Genomic DNA, 23,416 nt, shown 5'->3' with positions numbered 1-23,416 from the left:
GCTGATGAAAACCAGCTAAAACGAGAGGTAAAAAAAACAACACCTCAAACCACAACAAACCCCCAAAATTGCCATATCTGAAATCTTGTTATTATTTCCAAAGCTGATCATCTGAGATGAGTTGTTTCTGGTTCAAATTTTTACTGCATGGCACTGCTTAGACTTATAGCCAATTCTTTTTTATGTACTTACCTTTGTAATGACAATGAATTTAATTATCTTGTTGTAAATGTTTGGCTCCAGATCTCATTCTGTGTGCATTGCATGTCACAGTTGGATCTTGACATATTTAGTCCAGAATAATGTGTATTTTTGACATGTACTTCTGTCCAAATTCTATGTCTACATATGTGACTTGAGTATAAAAAGTCATTTTTCTAAGGCTGCCTCAAGCAATAATTCTGAAGTGTGAACTATTCTTATCTCAGTAGATAAAATCTGAAATTTAATTATGATAATTCTTATAATTGCATTTGCACTAGTTTATGACAAGTTGATTTCAATTAAAAAAATACTCAACATGGAAACATTTTAATAGTTTTAAAACTTAATTACAAATATGTTTTATTTTATTTTTTTTTCCTCCCAATATGCAAATTCTGCAGAAAATGGAAAACTTCAGGGAAATAAAATCTTACTGTCATTAAATTAGTGGAATTCTCAATTTGTGGTTCTCCTTATGATTCACTAAAGAAGGTGGGGGCTTGGATGGAATTTGTCTTTAGCTTTTTGACTCATCCTGATCACTGATTGGACTTTTTTACAATTTCCTGGCTTTGAGCCATCTTTTTGACCAGACTTATTTTCAGTCAATGCTTTTCATCCCACTGTTGACACACTGCACTGTTCCTGCTGCAGTTGTCTTGTCTGAGCTTGGATAGGTGATGAGTTATAGTCAGAGCTTTTCCAGCTGGTAGTAAATGATGGCTCAGTGTGTCTGGTTCTTTTATCACCTTTGCTGCTGCTGCTGCACAGGCAACCAAGAGGATTCCTCCCTTTTACTTAGAGAAGTGAGATCTGAGAGAGGCCTAATATCTCCATTAACTTCACTGTCCTTGTGTGGGCACTTGTTTCAGTGATGCATGCTGGATGTGATACTGTAGGGAGCTGCTTTTTTTTTTTAAAAAAAAGTAAAAATAAAAAAAAATCCTGCCAGTAGGATTTTTTGATAATATTTTTCATTACAGCAACTGATACAACCTGCCAGTGAAGATAGTCAGGAAGGGAGAAGAACAGCTTCGTCTTGCTTAGCTTTAAGATTGCTTAAGGTTCCTAATTCTGGACCCTGAAGTGACACAGCTGAATCTGTGGCATGGCTGGTCATGCTAAATACCAGCCAGGAGTTGTACTGGTTTTGGCACCTGAGCTAGTCTTTTGGCATGGTGTAGCATAGTAGTGTCTTGTAGATAAGAAAACAAGCTTCTGGCTAGCAAAAGGGTCTCTGTATAGGGGTGTCGCTTCATACAGTGCAGATAAATAGGCTTTTAATAACATTGTCTTCTTTTGGCATTAGTTTTTTTTTGCTTTCTTAGCCCTAGATGTGTTTGGATCACATTTTTAACCTTTTCTCTGCAACAATGGTAGCTAGAAAATGTAATTTATTTCTTTGAAGAAAGCAAAAAATTCTCAGTCCATCTTTTTGTTCTACCACCTGAGGCATCACGATGACTATTTTGGGAGGAGTAGGGACTAGGTTCATACTGACAAGGGGTACTGGCAGTATAGCAGGCTGCCTCCTTTCTTAGTGGAGTTTCACAGCCTGTTGGACAGTGTGATTACTCAGGTGTGGACACACCTGTGGGATAGTTATTGTTGCTCCTATTGAGCAAAAATCCTGGTTGTTGCAGAGCTGCAGGTAGGAGGCTGAAGAAGTAAGTTATGGTATGGGGAAGGCTGGAGGGGAGTAAGGAAAAAGAGGAATTTATTTTGGGGCAAGATGTTAAGAAACAACTAGCTGAAGAGCAGGACAGTTGTTTGATCTGGAAAGAGGATGAAGCTGATTTCCTTGGTGTAAAGAAGATGGAGTAAAAATTGGTGTAAAATCTCCTCAGAAAGCCTGCCTCTGTTATTTTAGAAAAATTCTGTCAGCAACTAGACCTCCTTATGCACAGTCTAAATCTAGTAGAGATAAAAATCATAGAAGTGTCTTGACCTTGAGTTACATTTTCTACAGCTATTTCAATATGTATAGCTCAGATGGGATATCTGCTTTGCCATGCCTTTGAAGGACCTGCTTTTTGGAAATTAGGTGATCAGTAATTTTAAGGAGCAGGCACTTTTGAACACAACAGAACAACACATGACACTTGCAAATGTTGGTCTTGTACCTGCTGTGTTTGTTTGTGTTGAATAACATGAATAACTTGTGTAGAATATGAAATAAGAGGAGTAAAACTCAGACTTGCATGAAGCAAGAAGACTGTCTTGAACAAAAACGTAGAGTGAAATCCTTCAAATACTTGGAAGGAAAACAACTGTTCTTGGAGACAACATATTTGAGAAAACTGCTATAGAATTTTGAGCCTAAGTGACTTCCCCCCCCCCTTTTGTTTTCTTCCAATTCTGGACATAGAAATATCCAAGTAGATTAATTTCAATGTTATGATGTAAAGAATTAATTAAGTTGCAGCTAGCTACTTTACTGGTGTTACCAGAGATTACCAGTTATAGAATGAAAATGATGAGATCCTTGCCACTGCACGTGTTTTCATCAATGTTATTTTCTAAAATGTTTATTTTCAGAATGGAGTTTTAGTAAAAGTAACAGAGACTTGTCCACCATTGAACTGCTCAGAAAAAGATCACGTTCTTCCAGAGAACCAGTGTTGCAGTGTTTGCAGAGGTAAGCCAGGGGCTGTGCATGCTTGGAAGGAATGTCAGTTGCTGATTTTAATGGGAGAATACACTGGGAGAAGCAATTCCCTTTTAATGAGGTACTGGGTACCTCTGTAAACCTGAGTCTAAAATTAGTCTTCAAGGAAAACCAGTCTGTGATTTTTTTGGGGGTAAAAGACTTAGCAGTTACAAAGCTGTAATTGCTCTGAATTAGAGAGGGGGAGAGAGAACAGAAATAATTGGGGGGAGAGAGGGTGCAGTATCTCTTAAGGACAAAGTTATGTTTGAAAAAGAGATACTGCTTAAACTTGAGGCTGTGCTAAGCATGCAGGGTTTTGGAAATGGGTTTTAAACTATTTAAAAATCATCATAATAATGTTAACATTCCAGTATTTTAAATTTTAGATCTGAGGTCTCTCAGAACTTGTTAATTAAGCTGGACACTTACAGGAACCAAAAAAACCCAACAACTCTACAGCACGGGTACCTGTTCTCCATCCTTGCAGTGGGGTGGTGAGATGCAGGTTCCTCTTGCTTGTTCCCTTTCAGCCCCGGTGAATCCTAGTTCAATGCTCAACCAGGCTGAACGAGGCACAGCTGAAATGATAGGTGAGAAAATCCCCTTAAATGAGAAAAAACAGGTATCACAAGGCTGGGGAACTCAAACAAGCTTTCTTCTTCAAGTGTGTTGTAATCTGTGAGCTAGGGAGTGAAAGGTGTTAGAACCATTGCTCCCTGTGTATGTCTGTATCCTACCTCCCTTGATGCTGAGTCTCAGCTGAGCTTCAGGGGGGCTTGTAGCAGGTTTCTTGGAGGAAGACTTGCATGTCAGCCTTTAGTGATGCACCTCAGGAATTTCAAGCAAGACATGTCCCACATGAGCCTTAGACTTTTCCAGGCTCAGATGGTTACTAGTGCCCACTGGACTACTTGTCTTGCCTGTATGTGAATTTCTCTGGTGTCATCGTAGATGTTGATGAAGGGGCTCTGAAACTTTCCCTTAGCCAGTAAATTTTAATAAATAAATATGCACAGTTAAATATTTATGAAGGCCTTGAACTTGAGAGCATATGCATGTGGTTGTAGGGGCTGGCATGTTTGAGACTTCTTGCTGGATCATGTTCTAAGAATATACACATTAATTTTTAAAGCAGTTTCCAGAAACATCTGTAACTATTTAAGCAACCAGTAAATGTTGCTTCTTTGTCCCTGGGAGAGCTCGATGTCTTAATGATACTTCTTAACAGATGGCCCAGTTTGATGTAGTGCAGTGCTGAAAAATTGTCTTCATTACTGAAAAAAAAATGTCTTCGTTGCATAAAAGTGGCAGAAATCTGACAGCTTCAAAGTTGATGGAAAACAAGTTCTGTAATTATTTGGTTTTATATTATTGTTAATGATAGGTACTCTTTTTAGATGTTCATCCCCAAACTGGTTTTATTATTTATAAAATAGCATGAATATATATACTTAGGTGATGTTCTCTAGAAGCGTAAGAAAGAATTATGCTTTTACTTATGAATTCTGATAGATGGTGCTTCAAATTGATACATTAAACTTCCACTTGAGTTCTACTTCAGCTGACTGTTAAAACAGTCTCATCCGCTTTTGTATTTCATCTTTTATTTTTAAAATGCTTTTGAAAATTATCCTGAAAAATGGGAATAACTTTGTCAACTTTACAAAGGCATAAGTTGAAGTTAGCACTCCTAAATTGCTTTTTATGTCTTAAAGGAGATTATATGCTGCTTGACACTTCTGCTTCAGTAGCATGCACCTCGTAGTATATAATTTTATCATATGATGAGTACTGGTGTTAAAAATGGGTATCTATTAAGAATTGGTGTGAGTTTTCTCATGCAAACAGCTGCCCTCTGATACAGTAAGCAGGGCATATTTTCTGGTCCTGGTGTGTGCCAACATGTCCTTTACTGGGAAATGATAGAGTGTTTCTCTGTTTTGAAATAACAACCTCTCCCAGAGACTATATTTGACTTTTATTGTCCTACGAAAAGCAGTGAGGAAAAATACTGTAGTAAACATAGTCCTGAGTAATCAGAGAGTTCATTGGAAACCCATATGAATCATTTGCACCTCATGTGCAAATTTCACATTATATGTATGATGGTACAGATGAATCTTTGCATCAGCCCTTAGCTAAGCCTTTTACTACTAATCTTAAATGAGAATAATAACTCGATGTAAAGTTGGTCAGCGCAAACGAGTGACTGCTGGGTTCTGGTTTTGTATCAGCTTGTGCAGTCCTTAGTATCTAGTTGTGGAAATGGAAAACTTCTACAAGATTTCATGGTCTATAGAATCACAGGATACCTTTGCTTTAACTGGGCAAAGGTAGGAGGTTTGCAGCTTGTGCTTTTCTAGCTGCAGCAAAGGGATTTCCATTGAACAGAAGGATAAACGTGAGGGATCAACAGAAGGAAAAATCCCACACAGAAATTTGGAAACTTCATAATGCTGTGGTATGAGATTTTCCCTCTTCAGTGCAATATCTAACAAAATAAGAGATAAGTGCCTAAAATGAAGTAGGGTATGCAAGGGGGGAAAAAAAAAACAACACAACAAAAAACTGTGATATTTGTGCTGATAGAAATTATGAGTCAGCAAAGGACTGAGTTGAATACTGTAATACACATGGCTTGTGGGCTTCCTAGATGGTCATTACTGTTTGTAAATGGTTAGAAAAATAAAGACAGCAAGTCATACCTGTTCTTCTTTAGGTCTGCTACATGAGGTTATAGTACAGCAAAAGGTAATATTTTGGTAAAAGCCTAGTTCTAGGATTCAGTAAAATGCTTGTAAAAGGAGTACAGCAGGATGGGGGTAGTACGGAAAAACTCCTGTACAGTGACTGTTTTTGTGTTTTGTTGCACCTGCATGCAAAAATGTGCCTCATCAGATCTGTAGATGTGATCTATCCTTGAATGTTACGTAGAGTATACCTAATTTTTCCTTACATCTGTCTGCTTTAATATAAATGTCTGCTTAAATGATGTACTACTTCATAATTTTCAGCAGGGCAAAGTGGTATTATTAAGCTCTCTTTTAGGCTTACAGAAATTTTAGTTAATTTTAAAATTTCACAAAGAATCACTGGGTAGTAAAATACATTTTTTTACTGTTTTTTGGAGAATCACTCATTTTTCTTACAGCATTCTTGCTTCATGTTTTATAGCTCAGGGACAAATCGAATGCAAAAAAAATAGTGTTATAAAATTGTTTTATTGTTCCCTTTAGCTGTTTTTCTCCTTGCCAAAGACAGTGTATAATTTTGCAAGAGTGGATTTTTTTCTCTCTTGAATGAGTGATTCGAATAAAGTTTCATGAGAGAATTTTTATGTTGTTATGCTCACAATTGTAGTGTGCAAGAATAACCTTAAGAGCCCTAGCAGCTTCAGCCATGCTTCTCTCCTTCAAAGAAGGAGTGTGAGGAAATAAGGAGGTAGTAAGAGCTGTTGGGTTTCTGGAGAAAGCAACTTTTATTTCCTGTCCTGTAATATGGTTTGGGTGATGAATTTAGATTGACTGCGATGCTGGTTAGCAGGAAGTGGTGAATCCTACTGATGAACTGGTGTGCCTTTTACAGTGGGAAACAGCATCTAAATCTAAAAAATGGGGCTTCTGCTGCCCTTACTTGTATTGCTTTAAGGTTTTGATTCTTTCAATGACAGGATGAGAAGGCTCTTCAGTTAGCATGTTTCTCATCTCTCCCTGTCTAGATGTGAAACTGAATGTACTTCTTCAGAAACTGGATGTTTCTCTTGCATTGCTGTGAGTGAAGAGTTATTTTGAGGTGTTAGTTTTATTAAGATTTAGTGGAGGTTGATAAATATGAATTAGGTTATTTCTAAACATAGTAATAACATTACTTAGGATCTAGGAGGGGTTTCTATCAGAAATTTCAGAAGCTTGTTAGGCTGTGCATTCTAATGCACACAAAGTGGTGTGTTCTGAGGTCTGCATTGGTGTAGCAGCTTGAAAGAATTTGTGAAGTTAGTGTTTTATATCAGAACACTGAGTTCTGGGACCACAGTCAGTGAAGGTGTGAAAACTGCTGTTCCAAGTGCTTCGTTGCTCAGGACTCATTAAAAGCTGATTTGGATCATGAAAGGGCATAATCACTAGTGCAAATTTTATCTCTCTTCCTGATTTTTACCCTGGATTTACTCAGTGCATTTATATAATAACTGTGGGGTTAAATCATAACAATAATCAAGACTTGTATTTTGAAATGACCTTTGACCTTCTGGAAATTGCTAATGCTATTAATAGCAGCATTATCAACATTCATTTTGGAAGCCTCTGAAATGGTAACACTGAAATGTAGGTTTCTGAAAGGTACCTTCTTGAACAGCAAGAGAACAGGAGTTGTACAGTTTATATGTGACTAGTTAGGGATATTGTAAGAAGTACAGAAAGCAATAGAGATGTTATAAGGAAACCCTCAGAAAAATGGGAGGCATGTTAGTGTTGCCCATAAAGAAGCAGGAAGAGAGATGAGTGAGATACATTGATTCCAGCTCTGTGGTCTTCAACCAGTTCTTGTGTTCTTCAATCAGTAACTAAGCCAAATTGCCAAACATGTTAGGAGCTTAAAAAACTGGGTAACAGCATAAAGCAGCCTAGCATGCTGCTCTGGAAAAGTAGATTCTGGGAATTGGACCCTGAAGGTGTTCAGAAGCTTGGAAAAATAAGAGCAATGTTCAGGTGTCCCAAAATGGAAGAAATGTTTAATTTCAGATCATCTGACTTGGGACCACTAAGCCCTAGCCAGTTGGGCAGTTTCTGATGCTGAAGGAGTGATTGTTTTATGTCTGTTAGCATAAAATCCAATGTTTTTTTGTAGTTGTTTTTGCATATTTATTGGTGGCTCTTCTACAGTCAGAAGAAAGAAAGAAGTAGAAAGATAAAAAATATGTTCTTAAGAAAAAATGGACCAAACATTTCAGCACCCTTGATAAGGAAGAGAGTAATCTTATCACATGTTTGGGGAAGGAACAGAGGTCATCAGGCCCATCAAAAGTCTAAACACACTCTTCAATATTTAATTCCCCTGTTGGTAGTATCTAATTGTATCTTGAATGTCTTGAATGACTTTGAAGGGCTGTTGTGCACATTGATGACTGTGTGGGGAAAATGGTTTCTGACATCTGTTCTGAATATGTTTCTCTGTAATTTTAATTCATGCTCACTTGCTTTGTCATCTGTGTTGGCCTGAAATGAGTTTAGATTATCAGAACTATTTAAGATTTTTTTGTGCCACTGTCAAATCCTCTCCAGTAGCCTGCATGTTCAGATGTGATGATTCTATTTTTAAGCTATTTCTTATATTTAGAAAGGAGCTGAGTGTCTCAGATAAGACTTGGCTGAATATTTTCAAGTCTCAGTAGTTCAGTTATTGTCACCTGGGCAGCTGGAATGCCTACTCTCTGCTAGCTGCCACCCATGGCTGAGATTCAGAGGTCCCACTGCAATATCAACGGGTGGTTTTGCCTTCTCTAGGTGGTTTAAAGGAGTCCTATAAACCATTTAACACTAAAGAAATAATAAAAATCAGATGTTTGTTATTTTCAGCTTGCTTGAGGGCAAGTGAATAAACTGCCATGAATAGACTGGCTGTGAATAGATTGATGTTCAAGTTAGTGCTTGGGACCCTCCCCATTTAGTCAGGAGCGTAAGCTTGGCTGTCAGAATCAGAGACCCTGTGTGCATTCCTGATTGTTTTGCTGCATAAGAAACAAAATATTTAGCTAAATTAGACATCAAAATGGGATTGTTAAGGGTGAAAAGAGCACAGCTAGCTTATTTCTTCACGTTACAGTCTAAATGCAAGGTGGTTTCTATTTGCCAGAAGAGCAGGGAAAGCACTCAGGCTCAATATGAGCTAAGATCAAGTTGATGGCACTTGATGTCTTTCTTGCCTCCAAAACCCCTGCTGGGGAGAGTGCAGACCAGCAGCTAAAAAATGCAGGAGCTGCACTTTCTTGGTGTGAGTCTCTTGGCTCTTTTGAAGTCCTAAATATGCAGCTTCACTGCAGAAGTACTTGGAAAAGCCTCTGATCCCATCCATGGTGTGCCTGCTCTGACAGAGACACAGAGAACCTTTACTCTTCTATACCATCAAGTACATTTATTTTCTGCTGGTTAACTTTAAATTACATTTGTTTTGTAAATTCTTGGTAACATCCAATGTCGTAACACCATGCGTGCCCTTAACAGGAATGGCTTATACTTTGCACTGGTGGTGCATTTTCTGAAATGCTGTGGGAAATTGAAGTTGAGTCACTTTTAGTCAGCATTTTTAATGGTAAGAAACAGTTTTTAATGTCTTGTATCATAATAAATGCCAAGGCAATCTAGAGATGTAGGTGTTCTGCCATTGTGTATTCCTCATTAGAGGAAAAAAATGAAAAGTTCTTTAGAGCCTTAAATTACAGAAGTTATAGAACTGGAGTGTTACTCTTTTATGTTCTTTTGACAGCCTTCAAGCTTGAAAACATCAGAAAGAATCTGATTATGAATGCCGATAGTTCATGTTTGAGTTGATAAGGGAACAAAAGAAATGCAGATTTTTACAGAGAATTTTAAATAAAAATTGACATCTCTAGTGGTACAAAATGAGTAGTTAGAGTAGTCATATCTATTGATGAATTTCAAAGGTGGCAAATAAACAATGAAGATTTCTTAGAGTTATGGTGTGATATTGAAGACTAATTGGTAGCTTGTGCTTGGAAGAAAGTGCTGTTAGAAAAGAACAATTAATCTGGGACTCAGGATTTAGGATGGAAGTTAATCCTGAGAAGACATCCCTTTGGCTAATTGTAAGTGTTAAATATACCTTGAAGGTAAAATGTTGACTCACTGGGTTAATGAGCACCCAGGATCCAAGTGGTTTTCTTTTGGTGCAGAAAGTTGTGCAAGGAATATTGTAACTAAAACATGCTGAGAAATATGAAATAATTCTTACAGGTTTGGATTACAGGGAAATATAAATCAATAAATGTAAAAAAAATCCTAAAACCGTAATAACATTCCACGCTAAGTGAAATTGTGGTATTTTTATATAGCTTTATAACACACTGATACGTTACATTGGTTCTAAGTGGTTATATCTACCAATAGTAATAAAATATAAAACTAATATTGTATATGAGTTCAAAGGAGAATTATTATTCTAAAGGCGGAAATAGACCAGGATATCATAGTCTTAGGGGAGACAGTGATAAAGAAAATGTTATAAAACTTGTTGTCTCTTGGATATTATCTAGAATGCCAACAGAATAGTAATCCTGTGTGGGGAGTGTAAATTAAATGCTGAATGAATAAGTTTGGAGAGATGGGTTCCACTGTTTAGTTTCAATTACAATTATAAAAGCAAAAATGAGAAGTAAAATACTGTGATTGTATAGCTAAAGGCAGTGGAACTGCACCTTTTTGTACCATTATAAAATATACCCAGGCTTGACAAGGCTGTATCTGGAATACTTGAGTGTTCTCTACCAGACTGTGAAATGAATGAGAACTAAAATGGGGTTGTGCAGCTTTCATGAGTTGATTCTTTTTTGGGGGGAAAGAATTCTTGTTGTTAAATTGTATAAGGTTATCACTTAGAGTACTTCCAGTAGAGTGCCTTTAAAGAGATAAAGTTGCAATTACTTTTACTTTAGACTTTAGCAGAAGGAGATTTTGACACACATTTGAGAAATATTGAAAATCAGGAAGAAAGAACTTCAGCCACTTATGCCTCTAGAGAAAAAAGTGAGAAAGTTTGTGGTAATGACTTTGTATGGGATAATAGAGACTGTTCACAAAGAAGCTATGTGTTTGTGTCAAGGAAGAAGGAGAGATTAATAAAAATTCTCCCCTACCAAACATGATGCATATATTAATTTTAAACTGTAGAAACAATCCAGCTAGTTTGTAATGACAGAATTAAAGGCAGTGCAGTGATGTTGTTTTGGCCACCAGAACATTTGTCTCATTTTTACTTTTCTAGAAGGATGATTGATTATATGTAATAAGGGAACTGGGAAGGATTTTTTTATGTATTACACTGCAGTATGCTTCTGGTGTCAGTATCACACTTCTTGGCAATTGGACATAAGGTGGCATTTTATCCTACAGAGATTCAGTAGAAGACTAATATATTGCCATGGCTTCCTGCTTTGAAGTGATTAAAACTAGTCATGCAAATACCTTTTTGAGCACAGTGGCTTTACTGAAGATGAATTGATGAAGGAATCCCAAAACCCTGTGTGCATCAGGTTTATAGAAAGAACTTCTGGAATGCTAAAGATTTTCAGCAGTCAATATAAATATTGAATCTGAAATAAATATTTTTTTAATACCAGGTTGCTTGTGTCTTGTGTTTCAGGCCATAACTTCTGTGCAGAGGGACACAAATGTGGTGAAAATTCGGAGTGCAAAAACTGGAACACAAAAGCTACTTGTGAATGCAAGAGTGGCTACCTCTCTGTCCAGGGGGACTCGGCGTATTGTGAAGGTAGGCAAAGGATCCCAAGTCCTGTCCCCTTATCAGCCTCCTCAGAAGCAGTCTTAAAATCAATGGTTGATGAATGAATGGCATTGCAAAGTTCAGTTTCATGATGGTGAAGATCACAAGAGCACTCTTTGCCATTGGAAATATAAATTGAAGATTACAAGTATGTGCTGGACCATTCAGGTGACCTATCTGTGGGAATACTTTGTTGTTGCAGTTGTGCCTTGGCACAACGTGGTCATACTGTCATTGCAATTGTCAAGATGCTGTTTTTCAGACAACAGCTCCCACCTTCTAACATGTTTTGTTTTAGACAAAAACATCTTGATAAGATGTATTAATTTAGGAAGTGGGAATTCTGCTGACATTTGTGAGAAAGGTAAGTGTGAGGGTGTACTGAGGCTTGGGCACTGAAATGATCTGCAGTCCTTCCTGAAGTACTTCTGTGGGCCAGGAACTTGGTGGAAATGGTTTTCCTATGATACAGAAGAAATCTATTTCTTAGGAGAGCGTAGCTGAGGTACTTCTGTTGGTGTATTGTCAGGAACAAATGCAATGGGGAGTTATTCTTGTTGTTTCTCAGTGATTTCTAGAGCTTGCTCATTATTTGTAAGTATGATGTATTTATGAAAAACTAAATTGATGAATCAACATATACCACATTTCTTCCTGCCCTTGAATTGTGGTGTGGGGTTTTTTTAATGCCTTTGTATGTCAGGCTGCAATATTTTATTTTTTGGCCATCACAGGAAGTTTTTGAACTAGTTGTTAAATATATTTCCCTGATTCTTTGTCCAGTAGTTCTGGTGATGGAAAGGAGATGGCATTTTTGATAAGCTGTTATAATACAATGAAAGGATTGGAAGACAGGATGAAAGAATGAAAAATAATTGCATGGACTGGGCTTAAATTCTCCTGCTTTCATAAAAAGACTTTAGTATATGTAAATGAACAGGACTGCTTTAAATAGCAGCTTATAAAGCTGTTCAGTAAATTGCAACTACAAATCTCATGATATTTAGTCAGTTCTCTGCAAACAAAAACTTGAATGGTTCTATAATATGAACTTGCAGTTGCTGGGAAGAAGTTTGCACATTTCATTTTGAAGGTGGGCAGTGGATATAAGTATCTAGAATTTTTTTTTTGTATAAAAAAACCTGTGAGAAGAACTGCTTTATAGGTACTGCGAGGACTACTCAGAAATCAGAAGGCAGTAATAAGGTTCTTTATTGGCTATAATACAGAATCCAGTATCCTTTTTTGCTGTTTTAAACAAAATCAGTGCTTAGTGTTTTTATTTACCTAGTAGCAGACATGAAACATCTTGTCTCAAAGTTAGCAGTGCTTTAGTGGTACTGGTGGGAAAACAAAGAGCTTTTTGAAGAAATTAGTGGAAATTACAACAAAGCTGGTCTATGTTGCATTAAATTTCTGAAGGACAAATGAAATCTCTGACTTCTGTGCAGGTAGGTGAAACATGAGGCAATAGAACAAACACAGCTGCTTTTGTTGCCTGAGACCTGTTGCCAGGGATGAGAGAGGTTTTCTGGATGTTATGAAATTATGGATTTGCTGGAAGGAGAGTAGCTCTGAGGAGGTAATTTAGAGAGGAGCAGGCTCTTTAGCAAGGGGACTGACAAATCGATTAGCCAAGAGGGGACTCCTTTCAGCCCTGTGAAGAGATTCTTTTCAATCCACAGAACATCTCTTCCTTTCTGCAGAATTTCTTTATATGCTTCAGTAACCTCATTTCTCTCATCTATGTGTTTAATCTGCTAAGCAGGATCATTTAATAGTTGGCTGTATAATGTTCTCAAATGCTGGGTGAAGCTGTGATTTGAATAAAGGAGACGTGTCTGAAGGTACAGCTTAGCAGGATGTTGGTAGAGTACAGGGGTGGGTTTTGGTGGGGTTTTTTTTGTGGAGTTTTGGATTTCTGTGTGTACTGTGGAAGAACTGCGTACACAAAACACATGAACAACAAGTTGTGAACATACACAACACCTATGGAAGGAAGAGATGTAGAATTACTGTTTCCTTTGAGATGGTGAGGTTAAATTATTTCATGCTCATGCCGCTGGTAAGCGGCAACTTAGCTCAGAGTGCACTAGATAATTAACCTGGAGCTTTCCAGCATGCTCATCTCTTCCACTGTGTTTGAAATAATTGTGCCTGTGGATTCTAATGTGTGTTCTTAATTTACCTAACCTGTGTTTTTGTCGTTGTTTCTGATTGCTCTTATTCACACAGTGTTATCCTGCTGGACTTTATAGCATCATTTTGATCTTGCAAGGTTTCTGAAGAGTTGTGTCTAGGTCTGCTTTGCTTTTGACATGTGTTTGTGTCTTTCTTTTTTAACATTAACATATTCATGTTTGCAATATGGTGGAAAAAATTGAAAAGGTTCCAGCTTTTGTCAGCTTTTGTCAGAGAATTGGCATCAGCAAATTTGTGAAATAATTAACAAAAACCTAAGAGGCTTTTATTGTTCACTCTCAGTAACTACTTTGCAAGTAGTTAGCAGCTCCTTGTGTCAAAACATACATGGAGGATGACCACTCCCTGTATGTGTTCTGTTAGCACAGATGTTTTTAGGAAAGGCAGTTTCTGAAAACAAGCAAGTGAATGAAGGCTGTACTGAATAAAGGAGATAAGTGGAGATTCTCAGTGTTCTGTAAGAGCAACGTATTTCACTTAAAACCTGAAAAGTTGGAGGGTTGGTTTTTTTTTTTACATCTGCCTACTGGCCTTGTTTATATGAGGCATAATTAGAAGATCTATCATTTGCAGAGAGATGTATAGATACATTTATATTAATCAAGTTGACTGAGTTTTACTGATGGGCATACTTAGGTACAAGTGTTGGACCAGTGTCCATTTATCTGTCACACGTGGATGGATAGATTCTGGGAATCACAGAAGTGGCTGGAGAGGCCAGTGTTTGCAGGATACAAGCATTCAAGTTGAGAGTTAGTTACACGTGGCACAGTAGGTAAGTGACTACTAACAGGACTGAAATAGAGAATTCATCTGAGTCTGTCTCATGCTGATTCTTCCAGACACATTATGTGATGCATACAGTAGACCTGCAAATACTCTGTGCTGCTTCAAAGCTAGAAAACTCCATAGCCTGTGGCTACTTCACAAATACTGATAGGAAAATCCTCATAATGCAAAGTAAGAGACTGGAAAGTGTCAACAAATGGAGAGTCTGAAGGTCAGAGATATGAAATGAGAAAGATCAAGCCAGATCAGCAGAAAGTTTGGCTTTTTGGTAGCATGATTATCCTCACTTTCTAAATGCTAACAAGAAAAACAGCCATCTCTTCTGCAAGTAACGTGGTGATTTTCTGCTGTATATTTCACAGTGAAGAGCAAAAGCAGATTAAGTTTGTCCTGCCACATTCCTGTTGTGCATTCTTACCTTCTTAGCTTGAAACATTAACATCCCTTTTCTACCTGCAATGTTGTTTTATTGGTGCAAAAGTGATTATTATCTAATTGCTTTTGAGTTGTGATTCATTGTGAGAGCTGTTTGAATCTGAAGTGGGATGAATCTCCCAGTTAGTGAGAAAAGGCAGGCATTCACCCTGACAAGACTGCATGAACCTTCTGTCCTTCATGCCCAACTACTTAAGCCACCAAGAAACACCTAGTGAAAGTGATACAGTAGCTTACCACAAGATGTCTTGTCATGTTACACTGCAGTATTTTCTCCCTTTTTGCTTAACCAGTGTCAGCAGAGAATGTTCCTGTGATAACAGGTATCACATAAGAAAGGATCTGTTGACTGAAGTGGACCTACAAGATTAATAGTCTCATCAAATTACTGTTTTATAGGCTGTGCCTTCTCTGTTTAGCCAAGTAGGGTGACACATGCTCTCTGGGATGTCTTCCACTGCTGATGTAAGGACTGTAAACAAGCTGTGTGAATCTGAGTTGATCTTTTAGGAACAGGTAACAAAACAAAGTTATTTCATAAGAATATAAAAAACAAACCACCTTCTCTGGCAGAAGCAGCTGTTTGGCAGTAGTTAGGATAGGATAGCTCAGGTGAGTTTGATTTGCTTTTAAAGAAGGGCAAATGTGGTGTTAAGAATGTCTTATATTTGCTTTATATATATGTATAAATATATGCACCTCCTCTCCTGGTAAAGTTGCATGAGAAGATCTGTGAAGAACATATTTCTGTGGGATTTATTCAGGCAGTATAGTTAGTTTCTTTATGTGACCCAACTGTAAATGTCACCTCAGTGCTGTTAAAAGTTAAAGAATTAGATGCCTTAGTATTTGTGAAAACTATTCCATTATTTTTTTTATTTTTTTTTTTATTTTGTCTGGATACCATGCTCTAGAACCACTAGTGTCTTTCATTGAGAAAGAACTTGACTAAGTCGCTTTCCCTCTTGTACTCCAAACACATTATCTTAATTTGTTTTTAAAAACTTCTTGCCAATTTCAGAAAATGCCACATGAGCTATGAAATAGAAGCCAAATTCAGAAAATCCACTCATTTGGTAGTGTAAGGCAGAGTTCTGATTATTTTGTTGGGATGGCAGATTGGGGGTGGTGGCATAAAGATGAATGAAAGCCTTGGGAGAAAAGTGAATGCTCTTTTACCTCTGACCTAAGCATTCAACATGGACAGACCAGACAAATTGTCAATCTGAGAAGCCATATTACCATGTGGTTGTCTCCTGTAGGTTCTGCTCCCTTGCTGGGCATCCAGGCTCCCTTCTGCAATAGCCTGATAGTGCACGTGGTGCCAGGAGAGCTGCAGGCAGGCAATGTGACTCTGGTTAGAGACATTTCTAAGGCTGGGGGCTCTGCTTTCAGACCAAGCCATCTGACAACAGACTAGATAAAGCTTTGTATCTCACTTACTTGACAATAAAATTCTAAGGCTAATATTTTTCTTCCTCTTCCTTATTTTTTTTAATTGGCCTTTTTAATGTGTTTTAATTTACAGCTCTGCAAATTAGTTGTCTCAGTATTTGAGCTTGTAAAGCAAGAAATTCTATTCTTTCTTAGGTTTGTTGAACAATATTTTTTTCCAACACAGGATTGTTGGTTAACTTACTAACAAGGGCATCAAGATCTCAACCTGAGTGAGAGTGAGCTTGGAACCCCAGGATTCTACCACTAGTTATTTAAAAAAGAAAACCACTTTTAATTTACTTGTAATTTGTAGGTGTGTTCCACACACATACAGTCTGGAACTGTATGTGTATGTCTTTAGTGCTTACTGTGTGTTGTTTTTTTTTTCCTTTGAACTTGATGATGTCAGATATAGTCACAAAATTATTTCCAGAAAGATAGGTATGTAAACACGTTGAAAAACTATGTTCTAAAGTTACTCACTTTAATGTAGGTTTGGTCAGAATGTTTGTTGTCTTTCAAAAATAAATAATTGCAATATGCAGAGGAAAAAAAGTGTTTTTCCCATTTTCACAGAAATCAGGGAAAATTAGCCTTTTAAGATGAATTATTTAGTTTCAAATAGAAACAACTTGCTATCAGCATGCTTTAATGAAGAACAAAAATAAAATTTACTTGTTACAAAATGTAGAGGAAAAAGAAAATCTTTCATCTTACAGTGTGGCTTCTGTTATGGTTCTGAAGATGAGAGGGCTTCATAAAACTTAGATCTAGTTTAATTCTTTGACTCATCACTTCCTGTACATAAAAAGCTGTTTAGTGTGCAGAACTTTTCATGAGCAGTTTAAACTGAAAAAGAATAAACTCAGTCCTGCATGTGGCCTTCAGAGGAAAAGTTTGCTTTCAATCCAATGTATTTCCACAGCTGATGTATAAAATAAGATGAATTTTGCTGAATTTTCCTCTCTTCCTCTATAGTGATTTCATTGCAGCTGTTCTAATTTCACTGCATTGTGGCTTGGGAGATGACATTAACATTATGTGGTATCATATAAACCTTCTGTGTAGCAGTGATGTATGACCATGGTCTTGGATGGTGTCCATTGACTTGACTTCTGGGTCAGCTTTTAATGATGATCCTCCTGTTCCTTGTCCTCTCAAAAAACCTGCCTCACAAGATGTCTGTATTTCCTGCAGTTGTTAGTCACTGGATGCTATAATAATCTTCTGTGCCACACAGGTGGACATCCATGCATAACTGCACATCAGATACTGGATAAAAACTGCCTGAAGTTAAAAAAAAAAATGGGACAAATGTTGATGGCAAATGTCTGTGCTCATTGCAAATGCACTGATTTTTTCTTTATGCTGAAACCCTAGCAAGGAGGAGGGCAGGGAAGAATCTAAACATGTTACAAGAGTGTCATCCCTGCTGCAAACGTTACCTCTGTGGCAGCATTTCAGTTAGAACTGAGTCCTCACACGGAGACTTAGATAAAACCACCCCCCAACCCATGACAGACCAAGAAAAAGCCCCAAACTCCTCAATCCTTGCCACAAACCCACAAATGAACAAAACCCACCCCTTGTCTCCCCTGACCTTTTTGTAAAGCTGTGATGTGCTACCAGGTTGTTTTTTTTTTTTTTTATAACAAGTTCAATATTTCATCAACACACTCTTGCTAAGCTACTCTTTAGGACTACAGTTACCTGACAGTTTCAATTTTCAGTTTCCACTGATGTATGTAATCCTATTGATCAGTCCCTTCTCTTGTTCAGATGATGCAAATACATTTATCTGCCTACTGTTTTTGTGGAAAAAGACTTTTTATTTTAAATGATAATCTAATCCGTCGCATGAACTCAAATTCATCTTTTATAACAAGATCAAAAGGCAAGCACTTGTCAGTCAGTCTCCTGTATTTGTGGATTTATGGACTTCAATAAATGAGACTGCAGTTTGCTTATTCTATGAGCTGCTAGTGGAGGAGATTGAATTAAAAAAATAACAAACCCTCCCCCCTGTCAAGTGAATGTATATGTTTAAAGGCAGAGTTGATACACTTGCTAGTAGAGAGAAGGTTTTCATCAAAATGTTAACATTTTTATACCAGGAAGATTCAGGAGCTTGTTGGAAAATGATGTTTATGCCCTATATGACTCTAGATGGATTATTTCTATTGTCAAAACCACTTTGATATTTACAAGTGAATTAGTTCAAATTCATATTCCAACTACCAAACCCTGGTAGTTTGAAAGTGACATTTTTTTGCCATCCCCTGGAGTAGCTTCAGTTCTTTCGGTGTAAAGTCATGCTGAGATTTATATGAAAAGAAATTGTAATTTCTAATAAGATAACCATATGTTTTGGAGTTATTGTAATAAAGTGTCATAAATAATTATGACTCCATAGAAATTCAGCCTTGCAACTGTCAGTTCTTATGTGAGTAACTTGCATTTGAATAGGTTGCAATCATTACTATTAAAGGAAAAGAAAAACAACAACCAGCTTTCACCCCTTCAGAATGGCAGTGAAAATCCTGCTCTTTAGGCTGTTAAGACTTTTGCTCACATGGAGGGACTGGGGATGCTCTCTCCCCTTCAGTAAATACTGTTACATGTCAGTGTTGCATTCTTCAGAGTTGTATCAGACAGAATTTGGTATCTCATATAGAAAGCTTTGCTTTTTACCTTTGGTATTTGCCAAGAATAGGCTGATCATTTCTAATACAAAATGAAACAATACTGGCTTAGCTCAGTGTCTGTCTTTAAGCACTTTCTCTCCAATCTATATTTGCAGTCAGCCTCCAAATTCTCCTTGTGTGCCCACATTCCAGATTTGGGGGCAGGGGTGCATTTCTCTATTTTTGAATTTGTGGAAGGCAGGTGGGCAGGAGCAGAGATGGAACTGACTGTCTGTCTTTAGGACAACCTCTCTAGGAGGTGGCCTGAAGTTTGAGTGCCTCATAAACTGCACTTTGACAGCGTTCACTTCTAACTACTTCTAAAAATATACCTTTATCTCCTTTTTAAATGTGAAGCCCAGTGAGATATTGTTGGCTGCTAATTGTAGCAGAACCTGGCTTAAAAGCTGACCATTAGGAGAAAGAAAAAATCATTTGTATGTTCCTGTTGGGTCAGGTTCATTATCTTTACATTATTTGCACTATTTTTAATTTGCACATTCCAGCACTGAAAGAGGGAGAAAAATCTATGCAATAAATGGTGACATATGTACATACTAAGTCTTGTGAGCAGAAGAGCTCTTACTATTCTTTATCTGTTAAACCCTTGTATTGATCCTGATATTGCCAAAATTCTTCCATCAAATGATGACACAGTAGAGCTCCTGTCATGTTTCTGCTGATGTCAGTGAAGGAGGGAAAAATTTAGAAGAGCAAACGCGTGGCAGCAAAGCAAAGAAAAAAATCTGAGTGTTTCTTGTAATGATGATCAGAAATGTGTTTGCTTGTGAACTGGACTGTAAAATGCTGAGAAATGGTTTCATATAATGAGGAAGTTTTGCTTGGACATGAATGGAAGTCACTCACCAGAGGTTCTGTACAAGTTGCTAAAAATTGTGTGCTCAGCTCTTACAAGCAGTCATAGAGAACAGGAGAGGAATGGGTGGTTCCATTTCAATATGAGGAAAAATTTCTTTACAGTGAGGGTGACAGAGCCCTGGAACAGGTTGCCCAGGGAGGCTGTGGAGTTTCCTTCTCTGGAGATATTCAAGACCCACCTGGATGCAGTCCTGAGTAATGTGCTTTGGCAGGGGAGTTGGACTAGATGACCTCCAGAGATCCCTTCCATCTCTGACAATGCTGTGATTACTTGACTTAAAGGTTGAGATTTTGAGGTTTTGCCTGTTTAAAAATCTGGACCAGAATAATTAAAACAATGACATGCATCTGTGACACGTGTGTATGCGTATATGCTAAACTGTTTTCTTGCTGCAGCACGAAAACCTTTAGTCACCCGTGACCTGACAAAATAGCAACTTTCTCAAGGCCCTGTGACATTCAAAAAGGGGTTGGAACAGAAAACTTCCAGAGGTAATTTCCAACCTAAATTTTTTGTGTGCCAAGATAGGTTGGACTAGATGGTCCTTGAGGTCTATTCCAACCTGGTGTATTGTATGGTTATCTATTTTCCTGGACTGTGTTTTGCATCGAGAGCACTGGAGAGACATTAGGTGCTGTTGGCTGTGTTACCTTTTTCAGTGCTTGGAAATGCAGAGAGGGCAACGATTTTGCATAGTTGAAAGTCTTGAAATGTGAAAAAATATAATATCTTTAAAATAATATAGTATCTTTTAAAACTTGTAAATTGTTTTTCAGCTGCTTGAAAGAAACTTGATGTGCAGTTTTGGTGTTCAAGCTGTCTGCCCGTTACTCTTTAAGGAGGGCCTCAGAGGCATGGAGTCCTGTGTCCAAATGGAAGTTCTCACAGCCAGCTTATAGATAACCTGTTGGATTGGGCTTGTATATTATACATGATGCCATCTAGCTGCTTCAAGGTCTGTGCTGGCAACATGCTCATAGAACAACATGTCCCATTTTGAGGCTGTCTGAATGGAGCTGTAAGACTGTCATGGGCAGGTCAGAAGAGGGAAGGATGTGCACTCGTCCTACAGCAAGATCTGTTACAAACTGAAATCAGCACCCATCACCCCCCATCAGTTTGGGGAATAAGGTAGAAAAAAAATTGATTTGCTAGAGGACCCATGTGAAGGACTTAGAGGACTCAGCCTAGAGAGTACTGAGTCCTGAGGTAATGAACACAGTGAAGTATGTTTAGAGAATAATTTTGTTCAGGTTTGTATATAGGTTTTAGGGGAAAACAGCATTAAATTCTTCTAGAGCTGTTCTCGTTGCTGTGGTGCTTCAAATATAAATTTTAAGCAGTTGCAGCTGCTTCTGTACAAGTGAGTGCCCAGGGTCTGTAATATAGGTCACAAATACAGCAGCTCGTGCACTAGAAAAGGACATCTAGCAGATGTTTTCTGTTGACCAGTTACAGCATTAAAATTGAAGGCCTTGCTCTACCTAAAGGCAGTTACAAAAGAAAAGAGCAACCAACCACCTCCTTTTCCCCACAACTGTTAATTTTTTTTGGAAACTACTGAATGAAAAGAAGTTTTTATCCTTCAGTCAAAAAAACCCCAAACAACCAAGCCTAAATGGAAAAATAATGTTTTCTTATAAAAATACTTTTTATTCTTCTTCTTAATATAATGTGTTTTGCCCTTGGTAATAGCATAGCTGGGGGCTGTTTCAGTAAATATTATCTATTGCTTTTTGCTTTATGTAAATGTACTTTGTTTGCAGTAGATGGAAAAACAAAATTGGTTCTGAAAATACAAGAGTCTCTAAATCCATGACAAATGTCAGTTTATACTGACACATTTTTTTCCTGTAAGATTTATTAAGTGACTTATTGTTGTGGTTCTGGCTATTCAAAGGTAATGTGCATATAAAAAGCAAAGCACAAAAGTTAAGAAATCATTGGAAAAGCTGTTATTGCTAACCTGGAGCTTCCCTTTATGGTTAACTCTCTAATTTTGTTTGTAGGATTTCAGCATGCATATGTTGTATCCTTTTCTGTCAGGTCTCCTTATGGTTTTTGTTCAGATTAATTTGGAATTGAGTTATACCCTGTTTGTTATATCCGGGGCGTGTCTGTATTAAGGGCATATGCTGAATGTGCTGAATTTGTTGAGAGACATAGAGCTTTTGACATTACCCAGGTGCAGCAGGTTTACACTGGCATGTAGCAATTTTAATGTCTGCTTCTGCTCACAGCTGAAATTGGGATATATTTGTGCTAAGTTTAACTTTCAAATAATAAAACAATTCCCTGTTTTTTCAGTGTAATTAATTTATGGCAACACATTTATAAGGGCACATTTATATATATAAGAGCAACATACTGTTTTCTTACTGTATTGTATGAAGAGCAACATTAGAACTGAAACTAAAAATAAGAAGACTGTGATTTTCAATTGCTCTGTCCTGATAAGAAAAGGAAACTTTACCTGAGCCTTCATGGATGGTAGGTTCTGTTTCCTGGTTTATATCTGTGGAGGTTTCTCTGTTTTCCTTTTCTGTCTGGAAATTGGGATAATAGTGTCAACAAAATCCTTTCTTCTCTTGCTGGGATATTGTGAGGTTTAAAGGATGAAGGTAAATGATAAGGGACAGCAAAATAATACCACAAAGTAGACTAAAGTAAGTGTAGAAAAGTAAGCAAGCTGCTTATATAGTAAGGTTTCCCCCCCCCCATTTTTATTTACTTAATGTTATTGACAGCTGAGGAAAGGCATTATATAAAATATTCATGCACATATTTAATTTTTAGGAAGATAATTCCTCTTAGTCTTGAAGATTTGTAACAGACAAATTTCATTTTGGTAAGTAGCTGTCCCTGAAGAATCTCTTAAAAAGTGCTTTTTTCTAAGACATCTACCTCTGTTTAATCATCATCTTCTTTGTACTTGAATTTGGAGGCTGGGGAAAAGAATTAAGAAAAGTTAGAAAAGGACTTTCATTCAATAGAAATTAGAACAAAAGTATGGACAGCATCTGCAAAGATAACTCTTATATTGATGTTACTTTCCTGTTGAATTACTGATTCTCAAAATCACATTTTTTTCCAAAAAGATGCCTTATAATTTTTTTCAGCCAGTTTGGAAACAGCCAGTTCTTCATACCTAAAGGGTATATTTCAAAATACCCTTTGGGTGCTCTAGAATTTTTTCACTGTCTATTCTTCTTAGCACTTTCTTTTAACTTCCTCCTTTAATATCTACATTAGACACCTCAGTTTTCCTTTTCAGTATTGACAATTTCCTATTTAATTGCATAATATTTTTATTGGTTCTGCTGAAGATCTTGCTGGTTTTGTATTTTCTCCTGAGCTCCCTCACTGGAGCTCTATGTGCTTCATACCTGTTGTCCCTGTAGGGATCACTGTGTTTCAATAGTAAAAAATCATTTTCTCTCTACTCGCAGACTTAAGAAAGTGTTTGACAGTTATTAGGATAAAATGGGCAATGCAAACTGCTTTTTATTTCTCATCTTCCTTAGGATTGTTTACTTCTCATCTTAATTTTCATTGTTTTGTTTTCCTAATTCTTATGACTCATATTTTCCCTTCAAGCTTTCACCAGAGAATGCATCTGTA

General features: G+C 37.3%; 1 protein-coding gene across 1 annotated transcript in view; it reads left to right on the top strand.

Moving 5' to 3' along the window:
- Positions 1 to 23,416, top strand: part of NELL1 (NEL-like 1 (chicken)) — a 281,278-nt gene that overhangs the window by 75,787 nt on the left and 182,075 nt on the right. Inside the window, exon 10 of the mRNA XM_009995858.1 lies at positions 2,743 to 2,842. Within this exon, the coding sequence (XP_009994160.1) occupies positions 2,743 to 2,842 (100 nt within the window). The remainder of the gene's footprint in view (positions 1 to 2,742; positions 2,843 to 23,416) is intronic.

The sequence above is a fragment of the Chaetura pelagica genome, unplaced genomic scaffold (genome assembly GCF_000747805.2).
Source record: "Chaetura pelagica isolate M959 unplaced genomic scaffold, ChaPel_1.0 scaffold164, whole genome shotgun sequence".
Lineage (NCBI taxonomy): Eukaryota > Metazoa > Chordata > Aves > Apodiformes > Apodidae > Chaetura > Chaetura pelagica.
Note: the sequence above shows the minus strand (reverse complement) of the source record. Positions and strands in the feature narration are given on the sequence as shown.